This window comes from Electrophorus electricus, chromosome 7, assembly GCF_041902795.1.
Source record: "Electrophorus electricus isolate QZ-2024a chromosome 7, ASM4190279v1, whole genome shotgun sequence".
Lineage (NCBI taxonomy): Eukaryota > Metazoa > Chordata > Actinopteri > Gymnotiformes > Gymnotidae > Electrophorus > Electrophorus electricus.
This window is the reverse complement of record NC_137503.1, coordinates 16,032,246-16,057,111: the sequence shown is the minus strand read 5'-3', so window position 1 is coordinate 16,057,111 and position 24,866 is coordinate 16,032,246. Positions and strand designations below refer to the sequence as shown.

Sequence of the window (24,866 nt, the reverse complement as noted above, 5' to 3'; positions counted from 1 at the left end):
GTCAAGATGACTCTCGCCTAGTTATTTCAAAATTTCAACCACAAACCCTACTGGGCTTGCATATGCTGAAATGATGTCACATAAAACCACTTTAACTTCTATATTTACCTCCAAATGTGGTGTTACTGTTACTGAGTTACTGAAGAACTGCTAAAAAAGAGAGCTACATCATATACATGTGAGGAAAACTAGGAGTCCCTTGCTCATTTTTATACTGCTCAAATACAGAAGTATGTATGAACCTGTCTTGCCTGCTGTGTGCTTATCTGTTAAGTGGGAGCAACACAGGAAATGAACAAGTGCTATAAAAAAAACAAGATATCTAAAAATTACCCCATTCCATGTTAGGCCACCTGTCCTCCTCAACAAGTTTGAGAAGTTAGCAAAACTCAGAGAAGTGGCCTCAAATAGGATACTGTCCTTTTACAGTCACCAAAAGACCACACTAACAGAGCTTTGAGTCTTGCACTCAATACATCAAAAAGACTAAATGATGCACATAAGTCCTTAGTAATCCTTTCTATGTCATTTCTACCTACTTTGTTATACAAGTCTTTTAACACTGAATCATTTTTGTTGTTTTTTGATGTTTGTTTGACTTGTTTGATAGCGTTTGAAATTCCTGTACAGGTTTGTGTTGAGAGCAAGACAACACTGGCATCTGACTACAATTCCTCTTGCGCTCCTTGGAGACATGACAGTGTGGTGATCCTTCAATTCCTGTTGCAGCCAGGTGAGAGTGGATGGGTGTGGGATGGGCTTACAGAAGGATTGTAAGGCCAAAGCGATGGTTAGCTCCTGTACCTGCAACCCACCACTCAGTTAAAGCCTAGCAATCCTGTGCTTTTGGCTCATGCTAAAAAAAGAGACAATTTTGCAATTTTTGTTGTGAAGTTTGGTCACGTGTGAAAGGGTATGGACTCCCTCCCCCACAACGACACAGTAGACAGGCACTGGTCATGTAGGTGCTTCCAAATGTTGTCTTAATAGCCCTCGCCAGCATCCTCTAGTGTTTGACTCGGTAGCGCCCCCTAGCCTGTCATACCCACTCCTGCACTGGATGTTTGTAGTAGGTCACGTGTTGTGGGACACTTTTGTTCTTGAACTGGAAGATGGTATAAACAAGGACCAGAATGCAAAGGGACAAAATGCAGGGGATCACCACGGCAATAGCATTTACAGTGCTTGGCACATCATTAATGGCAACCATGATGTCAACATCGTCATGGGGGAGGTGCCTGTCCTTGTTCTTCTCCATTTGTGACTGGTCGCAACCCATCCAGTCTTTGAGGATCGACTTGGGGTAGCCTGGTTCCACTGTCAGCTTCTGGTTGTCAAACTTCCAGTAGTCCTTTCCCTTGTAGAAGTAGGTATAAACTAGGAGGAGCACCAAAGAGAAAAAATGTCAGGTGGGTATCGGATATAGAAGTATTCTAGAAGCATAATTCACAGCATGGCTATCTGAGCCTATGAAAGGGCTGAAAATATAAATGGATTAATCCCAATTTTATTCTGCACATGCTGTGAACATGAGCGGGAGTCATGGACGACTGAGGTAAAGTAATGTGCTTATCAAAGCTCAAAGCAAGCGCTGGCTTTTACAAGCAAATGCTGGTTTTACATGCAGACCACGACGCATAACCTTTTCAGACAACTCACTTTATATTCATGAGGACATATATGTGTCCTTCTAAAGGTTCAAGGACAGATAGTTGAGAAAATTCCAATGTTGCACAGTGCTTCAGAGACTGACTGACTGTGAATGCTAGATAAACATGCACGCACACATTCACACATGCTCGTAAACAGACACAGACATGGACACACACCAAATGGTGGGAGACAGGTCCTGTGAGTGTGATTGATTAAGTTCCCCCTTTTCCCCTTCCTTTCACTCCCACACTTTCTCTTTTTTCCCCAATGCCACTTATCTGCGGGACTTCCGTAGGGAGGTCTGACTGACTGAAAAATCATGAGTTCTAGGCTAAACACACAGGCCAAAGAGTGCTGCTGGTGTGGTGTAGAGGACATGTGGAGCTGCGGTGTAAACGGCCGGCTCAAGCTCGCATGTGCTGAGCCAACACGGCCCAGGGTGCTGGACGCACGTATGAAGCTTGGTGCAGTGAACCTGAAACCGCAGCTCTCTGTTCTTTACCTTAGCAGCAATCATATGTAATCAATGACAGATTATGCCTGGTGGGCTGCAGAGCCGTTCTTCTGATTGATTTTGTTTACCTCGAAGGTGCAAGCTTTCATCTGTCACTACCACTCGAGTTGAAGGTTACAGAATGTCAAGACAGTAAAGGTTCTTTGGTAATTTCCTTTTTTCTTTTAAACCCAGCACTGATTGCTCAAGTAGTGGCTTGAATGTTCAACACTTTGAACTAAAAGAATAAAGGTACAAATTCAAGATCAACACATGCAGAGTAACTGCGAAAGAACTAAAGGTTCTACTCTCCCTGTTTCAAATACCATCTCTATGACCACTGTGACTGTGCCCTCTAACCAAAGAGTTTACAGTTAAAATGTGTGAATAACTCAGAAAAGGAGCACATTCTGTTCAGTGCTTAACAATGTCTTAATTTTAATGACAGATATAAAGGTTGTGGCACATTAAAACCACAGGAGCTTTTCATGCTGCTAAAAGAAGGACTTGAGGCCAGCCAGTTGCATCACTTCAGCTTGTCATCAGTTGTCAGGTAAATATGCTACCCTCCCGGACCCTGCTTTAGACTAGCTTGCATTGCATTGCATCCTTGGCACTTTACTTCAGATTATCATGAACACAGCAGCTCAACAGGCTCAGAATAACAACCCAGATTATACCAATTGTGTCTTTTCCAAAGACTCCAACACTTCTGCATTTTAATGCAGTTCTTCATGTATTACCCAGAGTATCATTAATCTGAAAGTGTCCACCCTTATCATTACTTGGTAAATAATAATTTGGATTTATTATACTGGCTGCCTTTTATGCAGGGGTGCAGTGACATACATCACAGCCAAAAGCTATTCATCTCCTCTACTCATCGTTGTGACAAACCAATGTTGTTATCAAACAGACACCGAGGGTGACTCATGACCAAAACCACCGCGGTCAACATGACAACACAGCAGCGCAATGTGCCAGATAAAAACTAATCACATTCTTTATAGTAAAGATTATAGCACAAGCAATGAAAACACTCACCACACCCACAAAACACATCTCACCACAAAAAGCTATGCTTCAGTGCAGAAATATTAAATGATTGTTGTTCCAATAAAGGCAATCCATCTGAAAATATATGCCATGAATTTGTAATTGCTGGGTGAGGAGGTTTGTTGCAATTTGACAAATTATGTTTCCCCGAATTGGCTATGCTAATACATTTTTGTGTTCATCTGGAGATTAATGCAATGACGTTTGTTGAATTGTCATGTGTTACTGATATACATCCTTTTCCACATAGTATAGTAACATACTAACCACTGAATCCCTCTATCATAGTGATCAAACACAATCATGAGTGCCATGAGGATTTATGATGTAATAGTACACTTTAACTTTCCCTGTTGTTTTCAACGCTGGCTTCTTTGGAATGGCCATCAGGCCCTGAAGAGCCTTTAAGGCTGATATGCTGCTGTGTATGTCACTCACATCCTTCTCGGCTGACAAAGGCTCCTTGTGGGGCCTCAGGAATGCCCTTCCAAACAGTGATAGGCTTGGGGTAGCCTGGGTCAGCCGTCCGCTTCTCCTCGTTGTAGCGCCAGTACTGATCACCCTTGAAGAAATAAGTTTTGCCCACGGGTTCCCAGCGTAGAGCTGTGTCTATACCATCATGGGGCAGACAGTTACCCAGCTCCACCAGGTTGTGGGGATAGCCTGGCTCTGCTGTAACTTCCTTAAATACCCAGTACTTGTTATCTGTGGAACAAGAAATGAGATAAGAGTGTGAAACATGGCATAAGTGAGGGGTGTTGAAAGCATGTCTCAGGGATACAAGAGACCTGAGTTAGTACTAATACTCTCTTTGCTTGACAGAAAGTGGAACAAAACGTAAGACACTATAAAAAGCTAAAATGTGGATTTACTATTTACTATTTCTTCAGAGTGTATGCTAAGGTGACGGCCTGTGATGTTGAGACAGAGAAAATTATCATAAACCTTTTATTTATCAATATTGATGTAAAAGCTAGGTTCTCTATGAGGCTTCCTGCAATCTTATTTCTTGATGAAGCATCAGAGATCTGGAGCCTTTGACTAAAAATATCCCTCTCAGCATCTATCTGCACAGCAAGACTGCACTGGGGTAATTCACTAAGGGAAGGTGGGAATGGGGCTTCTTGAAAAAGAGGGATTATGAGAAGAAAGAAAAAAAAGAATGTTTTATCAAGAGTGATGCATATTAGAGTTATCCGGAAGATAATTAAGAGTTGGACAATTTTTTGAGAACAATCAATACTGAATAAAGAGTTCTAATCAGGTAAAAACTCTAGTCAACTGAATAATCAATTCTTGAGATTAGGCTCATGATTAGAATGATGTTGAATGCCACAAAAGCCTATTATTAACATTTTGCTGGAACTATACTTTGAATTGAAAGAACACTTCAAGTAGTATTAGTCTAAAACTGATTAACTGTTTGCATAATGATTTATGAAGGCTGTTCTAGGTATGTATCCTCGTTTAGGACACATTGTACTTAGGGACCTGGAATCAAGACTTAATAAGACTTCAGCAAGGAACTCCGTTACCTAATGATATAGATAATTAGAACTGATTATTCCACCATGGCATTTTTAAATGCCTGAAAAAACAACACATATTTGCAAAAATGGAGGAAGCATTTAACTTACTACTGTAAGCACACTAAAAGAAAATGGATTTCTTTAGGTTTCCTGAGTTAGGAAACTAGCCTGAAGCAGCACTTTGCAGATTAAATTCATGAAAATTCATACAAGCTAAAGAATCTTGTGCAGACTTGTCTTCACCTAGTGGGCTTTAACAGCACAACAAGCAACATTTTTAGAATGAATTAGTCACATATTGTTAGCATTAATTAATCTTGACCAGTAGCCCTAACCTCATAGAGGTGCGTTATGGGCTCAGTCCTGGGTAGGCACCATGGGAGGCAGGCTGCAGATTCTAAGGCTCCAATCCTAGCTGTACTTGAGCAAAGCACTTAACCCCAGCTTGCTCTAAGGATGTGACCTCTGTCACTCCACTCCCTTCCTCTCAAGGCATGCTTGTTAATTGTAGTCTCCTTGCTGGAGACTACATGCCGTGCCACTGGAATAGGAAATATGTGCCATTGCTTCTTTTTGCTATGGAACATCCTGTGCCATGTAGATTTTTTTCGTCAAGTGGCAACATCTATTTTTAACATTACATATCTATTATTAGCATTGTATACCATAATAATTCAGGTGTGTTTACCTACCTTTGAAGAACACAAATTTGCCATCAGATCTCTCATAGGCTGCATCAATGCGGGGTGGGAGACCCTTCCAGAACTGGTCAATGAGCATGGGGTAGCCCTCCTGAACCTTGTTATTCCGCAAACGCCAGAACCAGCGATCCTGTCAGAAGAAAATGATATAGTTCAAAAGGTAATTAGTATCTAGCTAACACTAAACTAGGACATGGTCTACATTACTACAGCCAATAACAATCCCTCACACATCTGCGCACTAGGTTTTTAAATATTTGTTTTAACTTACTCTTTTAATCTGTGACATCTGAAAATATAGTGTTGAATAGTCTTATTTACAGTTAGATTTTTTTCAGAAATAAATCAGTTGTTATAAATAAATAGAGATAAGTTCTTTATGGGATTATGGAAGATGGTCTTGACTGATAGACTGTGCTGTGCAGAAAGCCTGAGTAATCTGGGATAGCAATTTTACATAGAAAATACTGAGAAATTATATGATTAAATGTGATCAGGTGGTCAGACTTTCAAAAACACTCGCATCAGGCAGCTGCTGACCTTTAAATACATTTAAAATGCATTCAGAAACCTCAGACCTAGTTTATTAATGCATAATACACACAAATGTATGCATCTGTCTTTCCCAATCTGCTGAAACCAAATTTGCTTCTCCTTACTCTTTTAGTGATTTTTATCCAGTTCAACAGAAAATAATAAAAAGCCAAATGGATACATTTGAGAAATGAACAGACACGGAGCAAGAAAGGAGACCTTCACTATTGTATGTTGGTGACGGCTCACCTTGAACACAAACATCTCCCTCCTGAAAAAAGCCACCGTGTTGAAGTTGCCGTCGCAGATGTTGGGCTTTCCATAACCAGGGGAAGATGGGCGGTCTCCAGAGGGCGGCCGCGGGGGACGAGACTGTCGATCATGCTTCCTCTCAGATGTAGAGTGAGTGCGTCGGGCAGGGAGGGTAGGAAGAGGCCGGGTTGGTTCCAACATCGCTGTTGGGATTCCTACATAAAGAGATGTTTTGTTTCAGTATATGAAAGAACAGCAGAGCTTCACTCGTTTTATTCATTCATTTAGTCCTGGCTGTGTTATCCATATGCCTTTGATCTTGCCATTTTCTTTTTTGTTCATTCATTAAAGCACTGGTGTTCCTCCAGGTATTAAAATGTCTTTAAAATGTATCAATGTCTCAAAATGTATCAGTCTTCAATGTGGCCAAGGAAAACCGTGTTAAAATAATAGCAAAATGGCAAATAATAAAAATAATAAGACAGAACTTATGAACCCTTCAAAGTTGTCTGAATTTCTGCATGAATAATTCTGAAAATATGGTCTGATCTAATTCATGATGCACTAACAACAAATGCAACATTTAACAGTGCCACATCTTCACTGAAGAATCAAGGTGACTAATGAAATACAGGCAATGACCTGTTAAAAAAATCAGAAAAAGTCAGATGTCCAGCTGTGGGTTTGAACTGCCATGCCATAAAAAACTTTTTTTCCTGACCTGAAAATCTTGGTGAAGTGTACTATGCCCAAAAGACACTTGAGGAGAACCTCAGAAGAAATGACGCTGGTAAAAATCACAATATAGGTTTTCTATATATTTTGGCCTCTGTCAGTTTACAGTAAGGAAAACATTGCTTCTACTCTCCCTAGCAGTGGGTGTCCTACAAAACTCAGTGCAAGGGCACGCTGTTAAAACCTCAAACAAGTGATGAACCCTAGGGCAACATCTAAGGATCTGCAAGCATGGCATGTCTTGCACTTGATTGAGATTGTGATATTAAATATATGTTTGCATACTACAGGCATCAATGACCTTGATTGTTCAAGCCATTTCTTTAATTATAGATATTGCATATTAATCTAGATATTCAACCATTTTTTAGCAGCATCCACGTTTTGTATGCCTCAAGTTGAAAATTACATTCAGAATGTTTGCATAGAGGCATGGAACCTTTGTCCATACCGTAAATTTTCTGGATGCCTTGAAGGTCATCTAGTGGCAGTTTGAAGTTGTGTGTATCCATGTATTGGTAAAAGGGGGCCATGATCGCGCTGGGGTCATTTGAATGTTCCAGACCCAATGCATGGCCCAGTTCATGCACCGCCACCAAGAAAAGGTCATTCCCTGCAAGAGTCAAAGAGGCTAGGTTGATAAATGATCATCTTAAAGTAACAGTGGTGAGAGGGACTCTTCTTTTTCATTTTTCACATTCAGGCCACATCAACATCCAATCAGGTTTGCTGTGTACCCTCCTCCATTTTTTCCTCTGTCCTGTGATCAATATTCCCTCCCTTTTTACCTCATTATATTATGTGTCTTAGCCCTAACTCACTCACCCTCTTCTCTGGCTCCTCAATATTCTTCTCCTCTTCTACTCTCTCTCTCTTGCTAGAGAGGTATAGACCATCCGCATGTCATTAAATAAATGATCCCCTTGCCCAAGGACAGTGTCTAGAGAAGACTGCAACCAGTCAGGGCTGACACAGTGGCCATGTCTGAAGGCACCTGCAACAAACATTTTTTGTGTGTGTGTATGGAAAGGTGTGCAAGTGCTCCACTGCATAAATGAGTGAGCTACAGATTCTGCAGTGGCACCATTTTGAACTGCTGGTGTGTGACTGGTGTATTACTTTGACCTCAAATGTAGGCTGCCCGTGTGAGCTGACACCCAGTGGCCCCTCTGACTGACCTCCTGCAGGAAGAGACTCTGAGCATTCCCGAACAAAAGAGCGTTCTCTATCCTGACTGTCCCTGATTCCACGTCCCTGATTGATTATTTTCTGGAATGTAAACTCTTTATTCGTGCTTGGAATAATACATTTGGAATTCAAGCTCATTATTTAAGATTGCTGATGATAATACATTCACCCCACTACAAATCCATACAAATGTTTTTAGGAATTTATAGACTTGCTGATAAAATGTTGTTTGGTATTTTTCTGGTGAATTTAAGAATATAGCAGTCAGCACTATTCTCTAATCCAAGTGGTCTTTAACTACCACTACTTAACTGGAGCCTGTATGTAGAAGAGATGTAGAAGTGCTTCATAAGTATCAAAATCCCTAAAAAGTATCCCTAAAATTATATCAAATATTCAGTATGATTTCAGTCGCAGGAGTCTGATTTGGGTCACAGGAAGATGGTAAACTCATTTGGGTCCTGAAGTGAAAAAAGTGAAAAAAGGACGTTCTAGATCTACCCCGGCTACCTCTGCATTCGCTACTGATCCTCAGAATTTGGTGTGTTCTCATCAAGATACAATGAAATATTTATTAAAGGATGACTAATCAGTGGAAGCAGTGACTAACACACATCCCCTCATACTGACATTGAAGAAATTGTAGTGATTCCCAGTAGCAGTAGTTCTACAAGATTTATGACATCAAAGTAGGTCAATCTAGTTGTGTAATGGATTCTGCGTTTTTCTCTTTGGTTGTTCTGAGTATGTTTTCCAATAAAGAAATGATGGAATAGGAAAGCACTCTATGAAGTTTCACATCATTGGATCCTCACTTACCATCATGGTTAGCATTTCCTAATGTCCAGGGCTCGTCCGAGTCGAAGTGTGTGTCCCCTCCAATTCCAGGTCCAGGGAAGTAAGCGTGGGCTAAAAAGCCTCCCTCTCCGTCAAATGGTGAGCTGTCACCGTGGAACCCTGAGGCGAAGAAGATCATGATGTCAGCCTCCTTGCCCTCTTTCTTGATCTCGGAGTAGGCCACTTCCTGAAAGGTTAGTGGGGTCACTGCCTGCCACACATCAAAGGCCTGCCGGATCGCCCTCTGGGTGTCCTTCTCCCCCACCTTAGGCGTGAAGTTGTGTATGCTGAAGAGAGCAGAAAACAAGCAAACACACAAGCAAACCAACAAACACATACATTACAAACAATGGCATTCAATATCAATATCGCTGAATGGGTTTCAGTGACATGCAAGAAATTGGTCAATCATGAAGAGCCCTTATCCACAAACAATCTGTATAAATATTCTTATGTACAAATGTTTTTACAGATACTTCCATGTTGAAGATACACTTCTTCCACATATGGAAAACACTCTCGCTAACCAGTCTATTACAAAATACCTTTCTTCTACCTATACACACTGGTCACCTTCTTAGGTTCATCTGTGTCAGAAGTGAATTTTATAATATGTAGCCCTGCACAGATTAGTCAGCCTCTACCCCATTTATCACTGGTCAGTTTCTGACCACAGTACTGCCAACTGGATATTATTTAGGTGGCAGATTTTTTTCAGTGCATCACTGACATGGGCAGTCAGTGACACTGTTGTGGGTGTTGAGCTGTTTCAGTTTAAGTGCAGCAACATTGCTGTTGTTTTTACACATGTCAGAGTCATTGTTGGGTTGAGAGCCAACCCAAAATACCTAGCTGTCTAAAACAATAACGGTCCTGTGTTTGCTACTATTGGGTAAACAGACGGGTTTTAGTCTGAAAAACACCGCACACTTACAAGGTGTTTTGAAGAGTTTGAGCAGCAGTTTCTAATTTTTTTAATTAGCTAGTGACCGTGTAGTGTACTGCATATTGGCATTTGCACATAAATACTTGAGAGGCTGATATGAGATCAAACAAGCAAGAATAGTCATCAAAGAAATGTACTGTTATGTAATGAATTAATCTACAAAGCAATGCTTCTGAAATATATGTGGCAAAAAAGCAAATGAAGCAATGTAGTCCTTTCAGAGGTAGATGGCAGCCTCCTTATCTCACAGCCAAAGGCCCAGAGGTGGGAAAAACTCACTGACTCACTCCAATCTGAAATGGAATGGTTTACTGAGATTAGTAGGAACCAATATAAATCCTGATGAGGAAAGCATTTCAGTATTGTATATTAAGCTAATTAACTCAAAGGCAATGTTTTGCTATAATGTGCAATTTATCATAAAGTTTAAAAAGGAACGAGGCCATTGTCGTTATAACAACAAATCCTGTATCCACTTGCTGAATAAAAATAGCTACATGTTTACTTGGTGGAATAGGGGATGGTTGGTGGCCAAGAAAAGCACAGAGCCCCCCCCCCCACCCTTTGCTCAAAGATCAAATCAAATTCACCTGAACAGACACTCTAAATATAGACCAGGCAGCAACTCAGTGACACTAAAAGCAGTTCACTCTCTCTGTGTCTCTCTCCTATACACACCCACATATATACATACATAAAATATGTATGTAAAATATCTTGAAGTAATACTGTATCTTTTACTCATTCCCTCTCCATCTCACCCAAAAAGGAGAGACTGGGTTATTTTCCCTGTCTTGCCAAAGCAGAGCACTTCAGCAAGTGTTTCTGCATTATTGCATAAGCAATATGTACAAAAATATATATCAACCTTCCGTGAATCCAATATTGGTGCATATAATAAAAAAGGAGAAAATCAGCTAACCACCCTGAGAAGTGACTTTAGGCTGAGAGCATGTTCTGCCCTAGCAGGCAAAAAGCCATCTTATCAAGTTTAAGTTAGTTACACACACAGAGCAATACAGGGTATACTCACAGATGTACTACAACCAAATACAATACACCATTAAACCACAGATCTGTTAATTTACCCATCTTTTGGTTATAAATAGCAGATTTATATATTGCTTCTTGTGCATTCATTTTGTAAGACAGGAAGAATCCAGCTAATCAAAGCATGCCTTGACTTACTCTGACTTCAGTTCTCACACTGCAAAATCCCCAGTGCTGAATTAAATCTTACAGTGTTCATCTGTGTCCAGCGGCAAATAAATGAATACTGTAGGTGTATATTCGACATTGGGGATTTTACTGTATAAAGAAATGGACTCTGTACCTGTAAGAGATTTTTTTTTCCCTCCATTTCTGACCGGTGAGGGCATAGCGTTTATTTCTCCTCCGTCGGGGGTGATCGGGAACGCCACACCGAGGTTTCTTCATCCACCTAAACAGCAGTCAGCCACACAAACCAGCAAAAAAGCACTAATAATTGTTATGATATAAAAATACTGATGCAAACATTTCATTGCATAACACTGAGCTTATTACACATGACGTTTGTAAGATAATCAGAATGCTGTTGACATTACTGAATAGTGTTTGGTAAAACCATTTCTCACATCACAGCAATGACGCTACTGCGTTTAATTGTTTTAGCTGAACATATATGAATGTAATTTACACCAGCAATACCACTTTCTTAAATTATCTAATCAAATGAACTATCTTTCTTAAACTATCTAACAGCATAGGTCAGTGTAGGCGAGACTCACTCGATGGTGGTTTGGTCAAGAACTCCGGTCACGGGGATGCCATAAAAGCGTTGCATGGCAGCAACAGCTGACTGCATGGCCTTCTCCGAGCGCAGGTCTGACGTCCGGACGTCGTGGGGGAGCAAGTAGCCATAGTTCTTCAGCCATGTCTGAGGGCAGATGCACAAAAGGGCATAACACTTCAGTAAAGTGGGTTTCCCAAAATCACAATCTCCCAAAGGACACAGGAAGGCACGTCTCGAGGAACATGGAGGCATCTACCATAAAACAGTAACCATTAATTAGCGTAAGATATGTTATTTTGAGGGATCCGGCTCATTAAAGTCAAATTTAAAGGTAGTGCTTTTCAAATAAGCTCAGCATTTGCTTTCATGAAATATTTCAGTATAAAGGGTTGGTAAAATCATACACACTCGTTATACATCCATAAAAATGGTGTTTAAAGAGCACAGTGCTTAAAGAGCACAGAACCACAGTTTCCTTTTTTCTGCGCCCATTGCAGAATGAACCTTATTTCTATTTCTTTTGTGCTCCCCAGAAACAACTCACTGTGGCCTAGATCTCATGATGTGATCAAACCTCCCCTGTAATTATGATAGGCTATATTATGATTAAAAAAAGAACATTCTGTATGTAAAAACACTTCTGTCCTCATCTCACACCACCATATCCAGCTCACCTCCTCAGTGTTCATCTCTCCCAAGAGACAAGAGCAGAGTAAAAGCCCAGCAAGCAGAGCCCCCATTTTATAGTGTCTCACACACACACACACACACACACACACACACACAAACACACACACACACACACACACACACACACACACACACACACACACAAAAAAGGGTTTTATAATTAAGCTCAGTGCTGCGGGTCCATTTTCAACATGAATATTTCAATGGAGGGATTTTTGCTTCTCATCTATCTACTAAATAGGGGGTTGGAATCCAACATATCAACCACTGGAGAACTGGAGAGAACCTTTATACTGGTAAGTTAATGCCTTATAAAATCCATATTGTGATTTTATTTAAACAATCATATGCTGAACAGTGCTGCTTGGTCTCTGTTTGTTCACAGTTAGCATCCATGTCCAGGTGATGTCAGGTTCAGGACACAGCCACTTTAACTCTGCCATCATCTTGCAACCAATTTTTTTTCTAGGGTTTATATTCAACGTCAAAGACAACTCCAATCTGTTTAAAAAGTGAAATTATTCTGCATCTATAAAACCAATTATTCTTTTTCCATTAAACCTTAAGAAATAAGGCATTACATAATGAAATACTAAAAAGACAAACATAAACCAATAACACTAAAATGCTAAACCACAGGGACTATTGCATACAATTACTGTACATTAAATAAAATTGCTCTAGTGAAAGATGTTCAATGAAATAATCATGCAGGATTCAACATTTAATGCAGCCTCTCTATGTATCATTATGTATCACTAAAAATGGAAACTCGTGATAAGAATGCATGCGCCTAGTTATGACAAAGCTAGAAGAATGGGACTGTGTTTGGCCAGATAGTACACTCTGCTTTGCGAGGATAGCCTAACCTCTAGTGGCACAGAGACTGCTGCATTATCCCCCTTCCATTAAATAATTCACCAGTGCTCTTACAGTGAGCACAACTACACCATCCACCCACCAAGCATACACTAGACCCAGCTAAGACCAGTGTGCACATTCTTACTTTGATGAAAGAGAGAGAAAGAGTTTCAGTGTGCTTCAGCATACTCAAAAAGACCCCTGTATGAATATGGAACTGCCCCTGGCATGAACAACAATACTCTACTATACTACTATATGCCCTATACCTACTAGGCGCAGTAGGAAAGCGAGGCACTTATTCTGAGCTGGTTTTCAGTAGAGGATCCAAATGAAATATCACTAAGGTGTCCAGCCCTTCTCCCTACTCGTTGTTCCTTAGGCTCCGTGAACTGCGCAATGGCTGCAGATCTGACCACACTTGCAGCTGGCGAAGCTTGGCGAGCCACGTTATTGTTCCTCTGCGAGCAGCAGGCAGCGCTTATTCCCCGCTCCATCACGCAGGTGCTTTCAAAACAAAGACCCGACGAACATTGTCGGATATTAGCCGCTTATTGTATTTCTGGTAACGCCACGCTTAAGATGATGTCTCGTCAGCGACTTGCAACGCTGCGTGCAATAAAACGTGTAACGCTGCCGTTTTAGCCTGACTTTTAACTATAAAGGCATGTGAAATTCACCTGCGGAAGGTTAAATATTTTGTTTATACAGCTTTCCGGCTCACAAAACCAGAACATGAGCATGTGTAAGTAGTTAAATTTTCTAAACTACGAACAAGATTTCTCTAAGGGGATAGTTCTCCTGAAATGCTCTTATTCTCAGCTTTACCATCATGTCTAATTTTGCCCAGCGTGAACAAAATTTACGTTAGGATAATTCACCTCATATACCCTCGCAACTGAGTGAGTCAAAAGTAATGGCTATTTCTTATTTATGGCAAGGTATGAGCTAACAATGAAGCAGCGTTTTCTATTATACATATAAAAACAATGCACTAGAGTTTGTGGTGTACTGTGTGTACTATGCACTCAGTGAGCATAAATATAGAAACTCTAGTTCAAGTAGCAGTTTGCATCAACTTAGGTCCTCATAACACACAAGTCCTGTACCATTCCAGTGCTGACTGTATATGGTCTCCATAGATACCAGTTCTTTGTGCATCAGCTCAAGCTTAATGGGTGGATGCATACTACCATGGAATAATACGTTTTAAAAGTGAGATAAAATATTTTGATTTATCGTGAAAAAATAAAATAAAAACAAAATTCTGTCTTTCTCAGGTATCTTTACAGTCTGAATGTAATCACTGAATTCCCCTTTAGCTTCAAAGTGATCTATTTTATAAAGTGTCTGATAGATTTGGATATGGCCTTAATTTATTTATTGAAGTAATGTATTATTAAATTTTTGTTTTGAATTTTTTATGTCCTTCGTAGTTAATGTAGCGATGTCTCTTAGGGTTTAGGCTGATTGTGTTTAAAGAAGAAACCTAATGAAAATACAGATTTATTGTGCATGGACCAGTCATGAATCACTGCAGCTCACAGGGAACACCAGGTTCTAGAAGCACACTGACTGGCTGTTGAACAACAAAACAGTGCTATAAGACTGCAACCCATAACACATTTTACCTTGTGCGCCGTTCGTAGCTAACTGTGACAATCGGAGCACCATTTAATGATTCCTTATTGGGTTTTTAAATATAGTTACCTAACTGGTGTTTGAACATCTAGGTCTGCTTCACTAATAATTATATTTTTGCAGTCATTTTATTATTAGTATTATTTCAGTGAAACTATGTAGTGCTTGTTAAGGCATTGCTGCAGGAGTCTAAGAATACAGTTCTTGCTGTGATCTGATCACAGTCTAATATGTTGGCTGGCCCACTTTAACACCAGACAGGTTGAACCTAATCTCAGTACAATATCCTTGAGCTCTACATGGATGACTGCTTATCAGAACATTTTGTACATTGTACAGTGACTAACTGATGACATACTGCTAAAATATTCCTCTCACAAAATGTTGAGCTTAGTGCTGCTATGGTTATTGTCTCATATAACAGTGTCATCACTTTTATAAAACTTCCAATGCCTTTGCTGTCTCCCATTTACAAAAGCTATTTCTGTACATGAACAATGGGCAAAGCTTAAAAAAGTATAATTGATTTATCTGAAAATACAATAAATGATCTGTAGTCCATACACTTCCTGCAGATCAGCTACGAAATGGATTCCTTGCAACTCCTAATCAAAATTGCTTGACTCTAGTGTTATTAGGAATTCTCTATGGAAGGAAAGGTTTTCATACTTATATGGACATATCTCTGAGTGAGCTGGTTGAGGGTTGGGGGTGAGGTAATTGCCAGTGTTAAGGAAGCTTCTATTTCCGCTCCTAGGTTCCAGGAGAAATCTAGAAAAATCTAGACCCTATAGGCCAAAAAAAGGCATTAGAAAAAATGACAGACACTTCTAGATGGCTTGGAATATTTATGTCATACAGCCTCTCCTTTTTTCCAAATCCATGTATAATTGATCTCCATGTCGATGCCTTCACATCTTTTGTCTCTGCTCAAAGGAACGACATATCTCATCATGAAAAAGATCAATATGGTACAGGAAATGGATAATATGAACCTGTCTCTTCTGGCACTCTCCGAGACACTCCCACCTGCCTATCAGAATGACACTCCCACCTGCATCTGAGAAACACTCCCACCTGCCTTTCAGAATGACACTCCAACCTGCATATGAGAAACACTCCCAACTGCCTCTCAGAATGACACTCCCACCTGCATCTGAGAAACACTGAAAAAGGAGACATAAATGAGTAGAGGAAACCTGGTAAAGTGTTTTTCATGCTCATCCATCTCATGGAGCAGCATGAGACAGGGTGGTGTCCTCAAAACAAGGCCTGGCACAAAATAGCCTCAATTTTCACTTTCACCCAGAAAGGAACATTTTGTTAGATACTGTCCTGCTTACCCTAAAATAATGTTTTCTGCTAAACTTACCAAGAGAAAATTAGATGGAGGGCGGTGGGTGGGGATATAGAGGCCAGATGTAAGAGCAAAGAGAAACAGGGATGAAGGCAGGGAGAGAAAAGAGAGTAATGGTCCCACCTGAAGGAGATAGCGAACGATAAAGACAGGGGAAAGGAAGGGAAATAGAGCAAAGTGAGCCATGAGACAGACAGGAGGAGATGTAACATGGCAAGAAAGTGAGAGACAGAGAGAGGGAGAAAGATGAGAGCAGAGTGTACAGTAGGTGGAGGGTGGGGGATGGTAGGCGTACAGTGCATTGAATACTGAAGCAGAGACGTTAGTGAAGCTCAGACAAAGGAGAGAGGGAGAGCTGCTACTGGTGTCTGTGGAGAGCAGAGGGAATCAAAACAACAGAGGCCTGAACACACCAAACACAGCAATCCACTCTCACAGCTAACCATTAACTTCTCAGACGCAGGTATTGTTATTATTAATTCATTATAATTATTAATTCATTAATTGCTTATCTATATTGCAACAATAACCAAGGTCGACAAGACCCATCTGTACATTACATAGTACATTACATCTGTACAGTATTAACATAGTTAACAATGACAGCACAGCCTCTATAATATATAACTGCAGGCAAAGTTATATATTAAAGGCAATAGAAGAGCAATAAGTTAATATCATAGATCAAGTGAGACACACCCAGTATAAATAGCAGTGCTGTATCCCGAGCTCACAATATTGCTACTCAAAATATGTTAGTATAATGGATGAACATCTTTCTTTTGTTCACGAGGAGGGGAAATATTTCCATTTCTCCCATTTGTTCGCAGTGGCTTACGGTGATGAGACATATATTTTCTCAAGGACAAAACTGTATTGACTTTAACTTGGTTTAGCGCTTTCATTGTGACCACAACTAGCGAGAAGATTCTGTTCTAGCACCTTCCTTGTCCACAGCCACCCACGCATATGCGCATACTCAAACGCTGTACTTACTCAACCAAAGTCAATAAAGCTTCATGCTACGCATAGAGTAGGATACAGATTTGGTGTGATTTAATTTTTTTTTAAAATCTTGTTCTCACCAACAGGATGGAAAAAAAATAAACAAACAGAAAATACTGGCCACCAGTGAACAAAGGCAACATTAAAAAATAAGCTTTCACACATTCATCTTCACACTCACACAGTCAGGACAATCACACATTTGGGAATTTTCCTCATACCAGTGCTTGTTTCAGCACACTGAGATCTGTGCTAGTTGAAATAAAAAGGTCAGACAAATAAAAATAAAAAGTCGAACAAATAAATGGGTTCTGGTTTTGTACAAGCAATTCAGTGAAAGCATTATCTAACTGAAGAAACACAATACATGTCTTTCCATCATATCCAGTATATAGGCCAAGCACTACAATATCATATACTGCTTTGAATGGCTACAGGATTCCCCCCTCCCCCTTTATCTCCAAAAAACATTTTACTCTGAAGTGCTACATTCTGAAATAGACTTAAATAAATCATGTTGACAGATCACATATTCAGGCTAGAGGTTATGAAGGCATCACATTGCGGTGATCCTTGAAGCAGGACATTAGTACTGAACTATAGAATTCAGTTTTGCTGTGGTCATATAGTTTTCAGGATTACGATCCTTGTGATATCTGCCTGCAACGAGTGCATCAAGTAAGTTAAATAAGAAGTTGAATGTAACCTTTCTGCCTTGAAACATACAAAAGCACTATATCTGCAACCTGAACAACAAAAAAGGAAATATTTACTGTAGAAGTTTACAAATGTTTAGAGCATTTTCCCCTAACCATTGATAACATAATGCTGGGCATGTAGTTGATTCTTCAGTGACAAGAGGAACATCTTAGACTCCTCTGGAAACAGGAGACATTTCTGCCACCTGGATGATTTATGAAACCAAAACAGCTTCACAGAATGACAGAAGATAATGCAGAAACTGGGTTAACTATAACCAAACATCATTAAATATCCATTTCACAAGATAATAAGATGAAATGTAAACAGATCTGAGCAGAGAGATTCAAAAGCCTGCTGTTTAGCTCACCCCATGCTAAATATATTAATAGAAAATAACTGCTGATTGTTTGCATTGAAATCCAACAAAATGTTGGGGTTTATCTGCTCCTAGCTAAAATTAAACTGTCAGAAGGAGGCAATAGCAGTTCTCCTTCTCTGGGATATAGCATGTCTCTAATTGTCTGATAGACTACTGAGAGTCTGCATAACTCCTTGGGTTCTGACATAGAGAGACAGATTGCTTACTAGTTAAGAGATCAATTATTATTAATCCTTTCAGTTCAGGAGATGATAAAGATGATTGACAAATTAAATGTCTTCACAGGAAGGTCATCAGAGTAGGCATCAATATATAAACACACCATAAAGCTTGTAACAATGCATAGCCTTTGAGTCAGCAATGACATTTGATACAGCTCATGTCAGGTCCATAAAACTACTTGGTAGTTGAGTAAGTCTAGGTGAATTATTATTGTTGATGTGACACATTGATACATGTTTAAACTGCTATATATGAATATACCTCAGAAGTTCCCCATCAGAACTATTTTGTGTGCAAGGAAAACTCTTCAGTAATGTACTAATTAGCATGTGTCAATCATCATTTAAAATGGATGCCACACAGTGACAGTATTTCAAGGAATGTGGCTGTCAGTCCAGTACATCACAACGTGTTGAGTAAGTCATTCATGACAGTGCAGCAACACCCTCAAGCAGTGATCAAAATAGCATTCTGCAGTATATCAGTGACTAATACACTTTGAAAAAATAGACATTGTATAACAAGAAATATCAGTGGTATAGTTAATTTGCATAAAGCAATTCAATGGGATTATACCAGATTATACCACGTTCTGTAAGGCAGGAAATGTAAGGATACATGTCTTGGATACATCTATAAACGATAATGTTCTAGCAACATTAATTTCACTGCCAGCTACCATCTATAAAAAGTGTTTTAAGAGTTCTTCTGGTTGTTCACAGTGCTAAGGTAGTACTTGGACAATAGTATGTCAAATTCTTATTATAATCCCCACAAATTATCCATGATCTTGGGTTGGGTTGGGTTGGATTTGATTGTGACTGAAAATGAGACTGGAAGAATAGAATTATCAGGAACAGTGGATTTAAAAGACCCCGAGTCTTAAAATAACCACACCATAATGATCACACCTGTCAACATCACCATCTTCACCTTTATTGCCAATGACTTTATAAGATTTATTCTGCCACAGCAGGGTACCAGATGGTAGACTGGGCAGATGTGTTGATGTATTGAAGTATTCCAGATGCCACCACCCTCAAAGTTAATCACACAGCTCACCTCTTATGATTTCAATGTGAATGAATATGCATGCAACTGAACCAAACTGAAGTTGTGAAGTTATTTTCAACAAATTGGTTTATGCAGTTTAGTTTTAGTCTAAAATTACACATATTTTGGAGGCTCTTATATCCCTTTTCAAGTGGGCTTATTGTTATTGTACAACTGTTGAGCAAAATACGTTGCCAAACGTTGTTCTACAGCAGATATCTGACTAAAACATAGAGGAGCAGCAGTTAGAGAAAATAAATTGTCAGCTGTCTGTTACCTGTTGAACCAGTAGTACACTGGTTCACATCCACTTTTAATTGCATACACAGTGACCAGTATGTCCCCTTTTAAAGACAATGACAACAATTAAAAAATCATTAAAAATATGACACAGTAATTGCCTGGGTCTTGGTGTAAGTAGATCAGTCCTAGGAATAACCCAGGTCATCTGTTTGCTGTAAAAAGCATTTGAAACAAAAGTGGAACCCTGTTGCTAAATAGACGTGTAAGCCCTAGAATGTATAAGGTGACAATCTGATTTGTCATGATTTTGCAAATGTTACTATCATCTAATACAACATGATTCAGAAAAATTATGTATTGTGTTTATTTAAGTGTTTGTATATATATATATATATATATATATATATATATATATATATATATATATATATATATATATATATATATATATATATATATATATGAGGAATTTAAGTTAATACACACTTTTCCTCAAACCATTTGTGAGCAATATTTGCAGTGTGGCAGGGTATATTATCCTGCTCGAAGAGGCCACTACCATTAGGGAATACTGTTACCCTGAATACTGTTACTTGGTCTGCAACAATGTGTAGGTAGGTGGAACATGTAAAAGTAACATCCACATGAATGCCAGGACCTAAGGTTTTCCAGGAGAATATTGCCCAGAGCACCACACTGCCTCTGCCAGCTTGCCTTCTTTCCATACTGCATCCTGGTGCCATCTCTTCCCCAGGTATGTGACACTCGCACCCCAGGCTGTCCATATGATGTAAAAGAAAATGTGATTCATTGGGCCAGACCACCTTTTTCCACTGCTGTATGGTCCAGGTCCAGTGCTCATGTGCCCATTATTGGGCTTTTGGAGAGGAGCGAGCATGGGCACTCTGACTGGTCTGTGGCTATGCATCCCCATATGTAGCAAGCAGTGATGCACTTGTGTTCTGACACCTTTCTATCATAGTCAGCATGAACATTTTCAGTAATTTGAGTGACAGTAGATCTTTTGTGAGATTAGACCAGACAGGCTAGCCTTAACTATCCATGTGATCAGCCTTGGGTGTCCATGACCATGTTGATGGTCCACAAGTTTTGGTAGATATCAACTTCATACTGGGAACACCATAGAAGGTGTGTATATATATATACACACACACACAGCCACTCCTCCATCTTAGGGGTCACAGTCCCATGTGCTCTAATCACCACTGGGACAACCTTTGTGTTAGCCTTTCACATTTTCTCTATTTCTTTTTTTAGTCCCCGATATTTTTCAAACTTTCAATATTCCTTGCTTTGGATGTTTCCATTACCTGCAACACCTACTTCTATTACCACTACTATTTTCTGCCTCTTATTAACTATCACAATGTCTGGCCATTACATACTTATCTGTCATGATCATAGGATCTTAGTCTTCTTGTTTTCCACTCACTGGCCACTTTATTTGGATCCTATAAGCATATTTTATATCTTTACAAGTACATCTATAAATTATGGGACTGTAGTCTGTTGTCATGTACAGTTTGTCAGCTATCCCAGAGCCCATTCACAACTTGTCAGTTTCTGACTATAGAACCATTGCTGACTGGATATTATTTGATTGGTGGACCATCTCAACAGATCAGTGACACTGCCAGGGCAGTGGCAAAATTGTGAGCACTGCACCGGGCTAACACTAATTGTGCATGGCAATATATGGATTATAGTCTCCAAGTTTCTATTTAATAAATATTTCTAATAAAGTAAGATGAGTATATATAACAAATATGTGATGGATCACATGTTTCCTAGACAAGGGTAAATGCACCCCCCCCCCCCCATGGTGGCAGTATTATAGGTGATATTTTCATCTCTGGAACAAGTCTAAAATAGGTCTGTAGTAGTATTAATAGTAGGAACTGTAGCAAGATGTAAATACAGTATGCCAGATGTGAGGGACCAGTGGTGAATTATGACCCTTTTAGTGTTTACAAACTGTTAAGCATTCTGAAACAGGCTTGTGTATGGTTTTTTGAGATACTTTTTGATTGTGTTATGATAATCTGATCCCTGGCACAAGAGACCTGACAATATTAGAAGGGCATGCATACAAATTCTGTCCTACAATGTCATTTAAATTCTGAAGAGAGAGAACACAGTCATGTCTATACAGGAGCTTGTAAAAAAAAAAAAACACCTAACTAAAAAAGCAGTGTAAAAATGCTTTTGCATTTATATGTAGGCATGCCAGATGTCTTTTTTTTAAAAAAGATGACAACACAAGATGTTTTTTAAACACTGACAAAGCCATGAACAACAAGGCCAAGGACTTAACAAAGTGTTATTTGTCATTTTTACCTAGCTATGATGCCCATGTTATATTGTTATATCATTACATATTCCAGCATTTATTTTGTGTCTGTATGTTAAAGTGCACTTAGGAGGACACTTTGGTCTCATGAATGAAACAACACTGTGGGTTGGCAAAAGATGGAGGTTTGAGGTAACAAAGGTCTCTCACACGGAGAAGGAAAAACAAAACAAAAAACAGAAACTTTTGGCAACACAGCACATTTGCAACATATTCTATTTGCGTACAAGACAAAACATCTATGCTAAGCAAATAATGGGTAATCGATTAAGAAATAGCCCCTTAGGCCATGCTAACGGGTTGGTTGTGAAAATGATTTTCACAGAAATTAGCATGAGTAGATACAAAACACATAACACATGTTGACAGAAAAAAAACTCTAACTATAAATGTATTCCAAAACCTGAAGCTACTACTTGTCTGCATTCTTTATAAAATATGTACAATAACAAAAACACAGAAAATAAAAAAACAACAATAAGAAGAATATGTATGCAGCATTAGGTACTAAACCTGTATTTAACACCACAAGGACAAAACAAACAAACCAACAAAAAAAATCCACTTGCAGTGAGTCTTAATGTGCCTTTTGTCCACTAACACGCTACTGTAATAAGAATACAGCTGGAAAGGCTGCTTCCAGAAGCCATCGAAAAGACACTTAAATTGAACTCTTCATGTCACCACTGCTCCATCCGCTCCAATACATCCCTACCATTTCGATAAATTATGGAGGAAGCTATATTTGGAACCTTTGTTATAAGCGAAAGCATTCTGTGAGTGCCAGTCCACCTCCTGAAAGTGATCGAAGAGCGTCGTTCATTTTGTCTTATCAAAAGAAAAAAAAAAAGTAATATAGAGTAGACAATCTATTAATTTAGATATGCACTGTTTGATCGATTAATCCGAATTATGTAGTCCGTGAACATAAAAATTGTACCCGATTTTCTTATGTAGCCGATTTCGTCATGTAGGGGGTGAAAAAAAAATATTTCTGTATTAAAAAATACATAAGAAGTCAATGGTAAATGTTCATGATGTGGCCTCCCACAGTGGCGCAATGAAACTGACAATTTATTCGCTATCACTTCACGGAAAACACAGGCAATGTCTTTTATATAGCTTTATATAGTTCTGAATTATGGATGAAGGTTCATACATTGAGTAATATGAAATGGTTTGGTCAAGTTGCCTACAGACGCAGTTGGAGTTTACCGTCCGATGTCGTTGCTGTGTTTACTGCACAGTACAGCTTTTGTCTGAGGATATGTTGTAAGTAGGTTTTACCTATTTGTCTACTACTACTAAGCAAAACAAAAGAAACAAAATAAACCCATATATATATATATATATATATATATATATATATATATATATATATATATATATATATATATATATATATATATACATACATACACACACATATTATTTACTAGCTGGTCCCTGTATTTTGGTTAGTTTAAATTACTCCATATGATGCACAAATGTGTACCTAGCATGCGGAAAGAAGACGATGGTCAGATAGCGGTTACGCCTGGTGTCTTCGTTTCTTAAATGATGCACTGGTTGTGGTGTACAAGGCGCATGCATGAATCGACTATTCTCTCAGTGGGCGCTTCTGACCTACCTCAACAATGAAGGTCCTCTCTTCTCCGCAAACGGAGACGACCCAGAACAAAATGTGAAAATAACACGTTTTCCAACAGAAACCCGGGAGTCCAGTCCTTTTCCCCTTCGCTCCCACCCCCGCCATGACTGTCCCCACAATCCCCCCCAACCTCCACCGCTGATTTCCAGTCTTGTGTCTTGTGGTCTTTACCCCGTTAAAAGAATGCACCTACTTTTATTCTCCGTTTTTATCTGGTTATTTTTCACCGCAGACCAACCGCGAAACTCGCAGAGCCATTGCGCAGACTCAGGTTCTTAAAGTGGCACGCCGAAGGGACGGGCTCCGCACCTCCGCGCGCCCGAAGCATCCGAGACTCAGCGCAAACGCACAGTGTCAACTGGAGTCAGCGAACGCAGTCCCACGCGGTCCCACTCGAGCGGCGCTTGCAGACTCCACCTTAATTATTAAGGTGGATAACCTTGCACTTTATGAGCAAACCTAGCAGACCTCTCTTTGTACGTGTCCTGCGCAAATGCAGATGGAAGTTCATAAATGCTGAACAGCAACACGACGCCAAATAGTTTACTAGGTAAATGCATGTATGTACGTAGAATAGCAAAGAGTAACGGACACACACGTACGCGCATGCATAGCTGTGACTTTTTTATGTAATGAGGGAAGATTGGAAAACGACTGGAATGATTTTATAGCAATATGTGATACAAAACTTTACCAGTTTTACAGTAATTATTACATCGGATAACATTTTCAGTATACATTTAATACAGAAATCACAAAATACATTAAATGTGAAAGACGTCTCCCATTTTTATACTCCATACTTCTGTATTTTGGGGGTTTACATAGACTTAGAAATATTAACCCAATAAAAACATCAATATCAGTGCTAAACTACAGTCATCTTAACATTCTTCCATGGCAAAAGTACATTTTAGCATTTTAGCGTGCAAGGCTCTCTCTCTCTCTCTCTCTCTCTCTCTCTCTCTCTCTCTCTCTCTCTCTCTCTCTCTC

At 39.4% G+C, this 24,866-nt stretch overlaps 1 protein-coding gene and 1 long non-coding RNA gene across 3 annotated transcripts; one reads left to right on the top strand and one right to left on the bottom strand.

Moving 5' to 3' along the window:
* Positions 1-579: 579 nt before the first annotated feature.
* mmp24 (matrix metallopeptidase 24) lies at positions 580-24,204 on the bottom strand. The gene is made up of 9 exons (XM_027004987.3): positions 23,853-24,204; positions 11,694-11,842; positions 11,258-11,365; positions 8,961-9,265; positions 7,405-7,566; positions 6,216-6,433; positions 5,424-5,562; positions 3,641-3,907; positions 580-1,377 (listed from the first exon to the last, which is right to left on the bottom strand). The coding sequence occupies exons 1-9, from the start codon at positions 23,976-23,978 to the stop codon at positions 1,040-1,042; spliced, it is 1,812 nt and encodes a 603-aa protein (XP_026860788.3). The 5' UTR covers positions 23,979-24,204; the 3' UTR covers positions 580-1,039.
* LOC113574221 (uncharacterized) lies at positions 1,347-6,336 on the top strand. Of its 2 annotated transcripts, XR_003410297.3 has the most exons (5): positions 1,347-1,409; positions 2,243-2,313; positions 2,595-2,699; positions 5,451-5,592; positions 6,100-6,336. It is a non-coding gene; the product is annotated as an uncharacterized LOC113574221 (long non-coding RNA). The 2 variants fall into 2 exon arrangements; XR_003410298.3 differs by lacking the exon at positions 2,243-2,313 and having other exon boundaries at positions 1,349-1,409.
* Positions 24,205-24,866: the final 662 nt, after the last annotated feature.

Bases quoted from the DNA above. Each gene is read 5' to 3' on its own strand.
- mmp24 (XM_027004987.3), bottom strand. From the start codon at position 23,978: ATGGCGGGGGTGGGAGCGAAGGGGAAAAGGACTGGACTCCCGGGTTTC. The intron at 7,567-8,960 runs GTAAGTGAGGAT...TGACTCTTGCAG, and splicing joins AGGAAATGCTAACCATGATG to GGAATGACCTTTTCTTGGTG. The intron at 6,434-7,404 runs GTATGGACAAAG...CTCTTTATGTAG, and splicing joins AGGCATCCAGAAAATTTACG to GAATCCCAACAGCGATGTTG.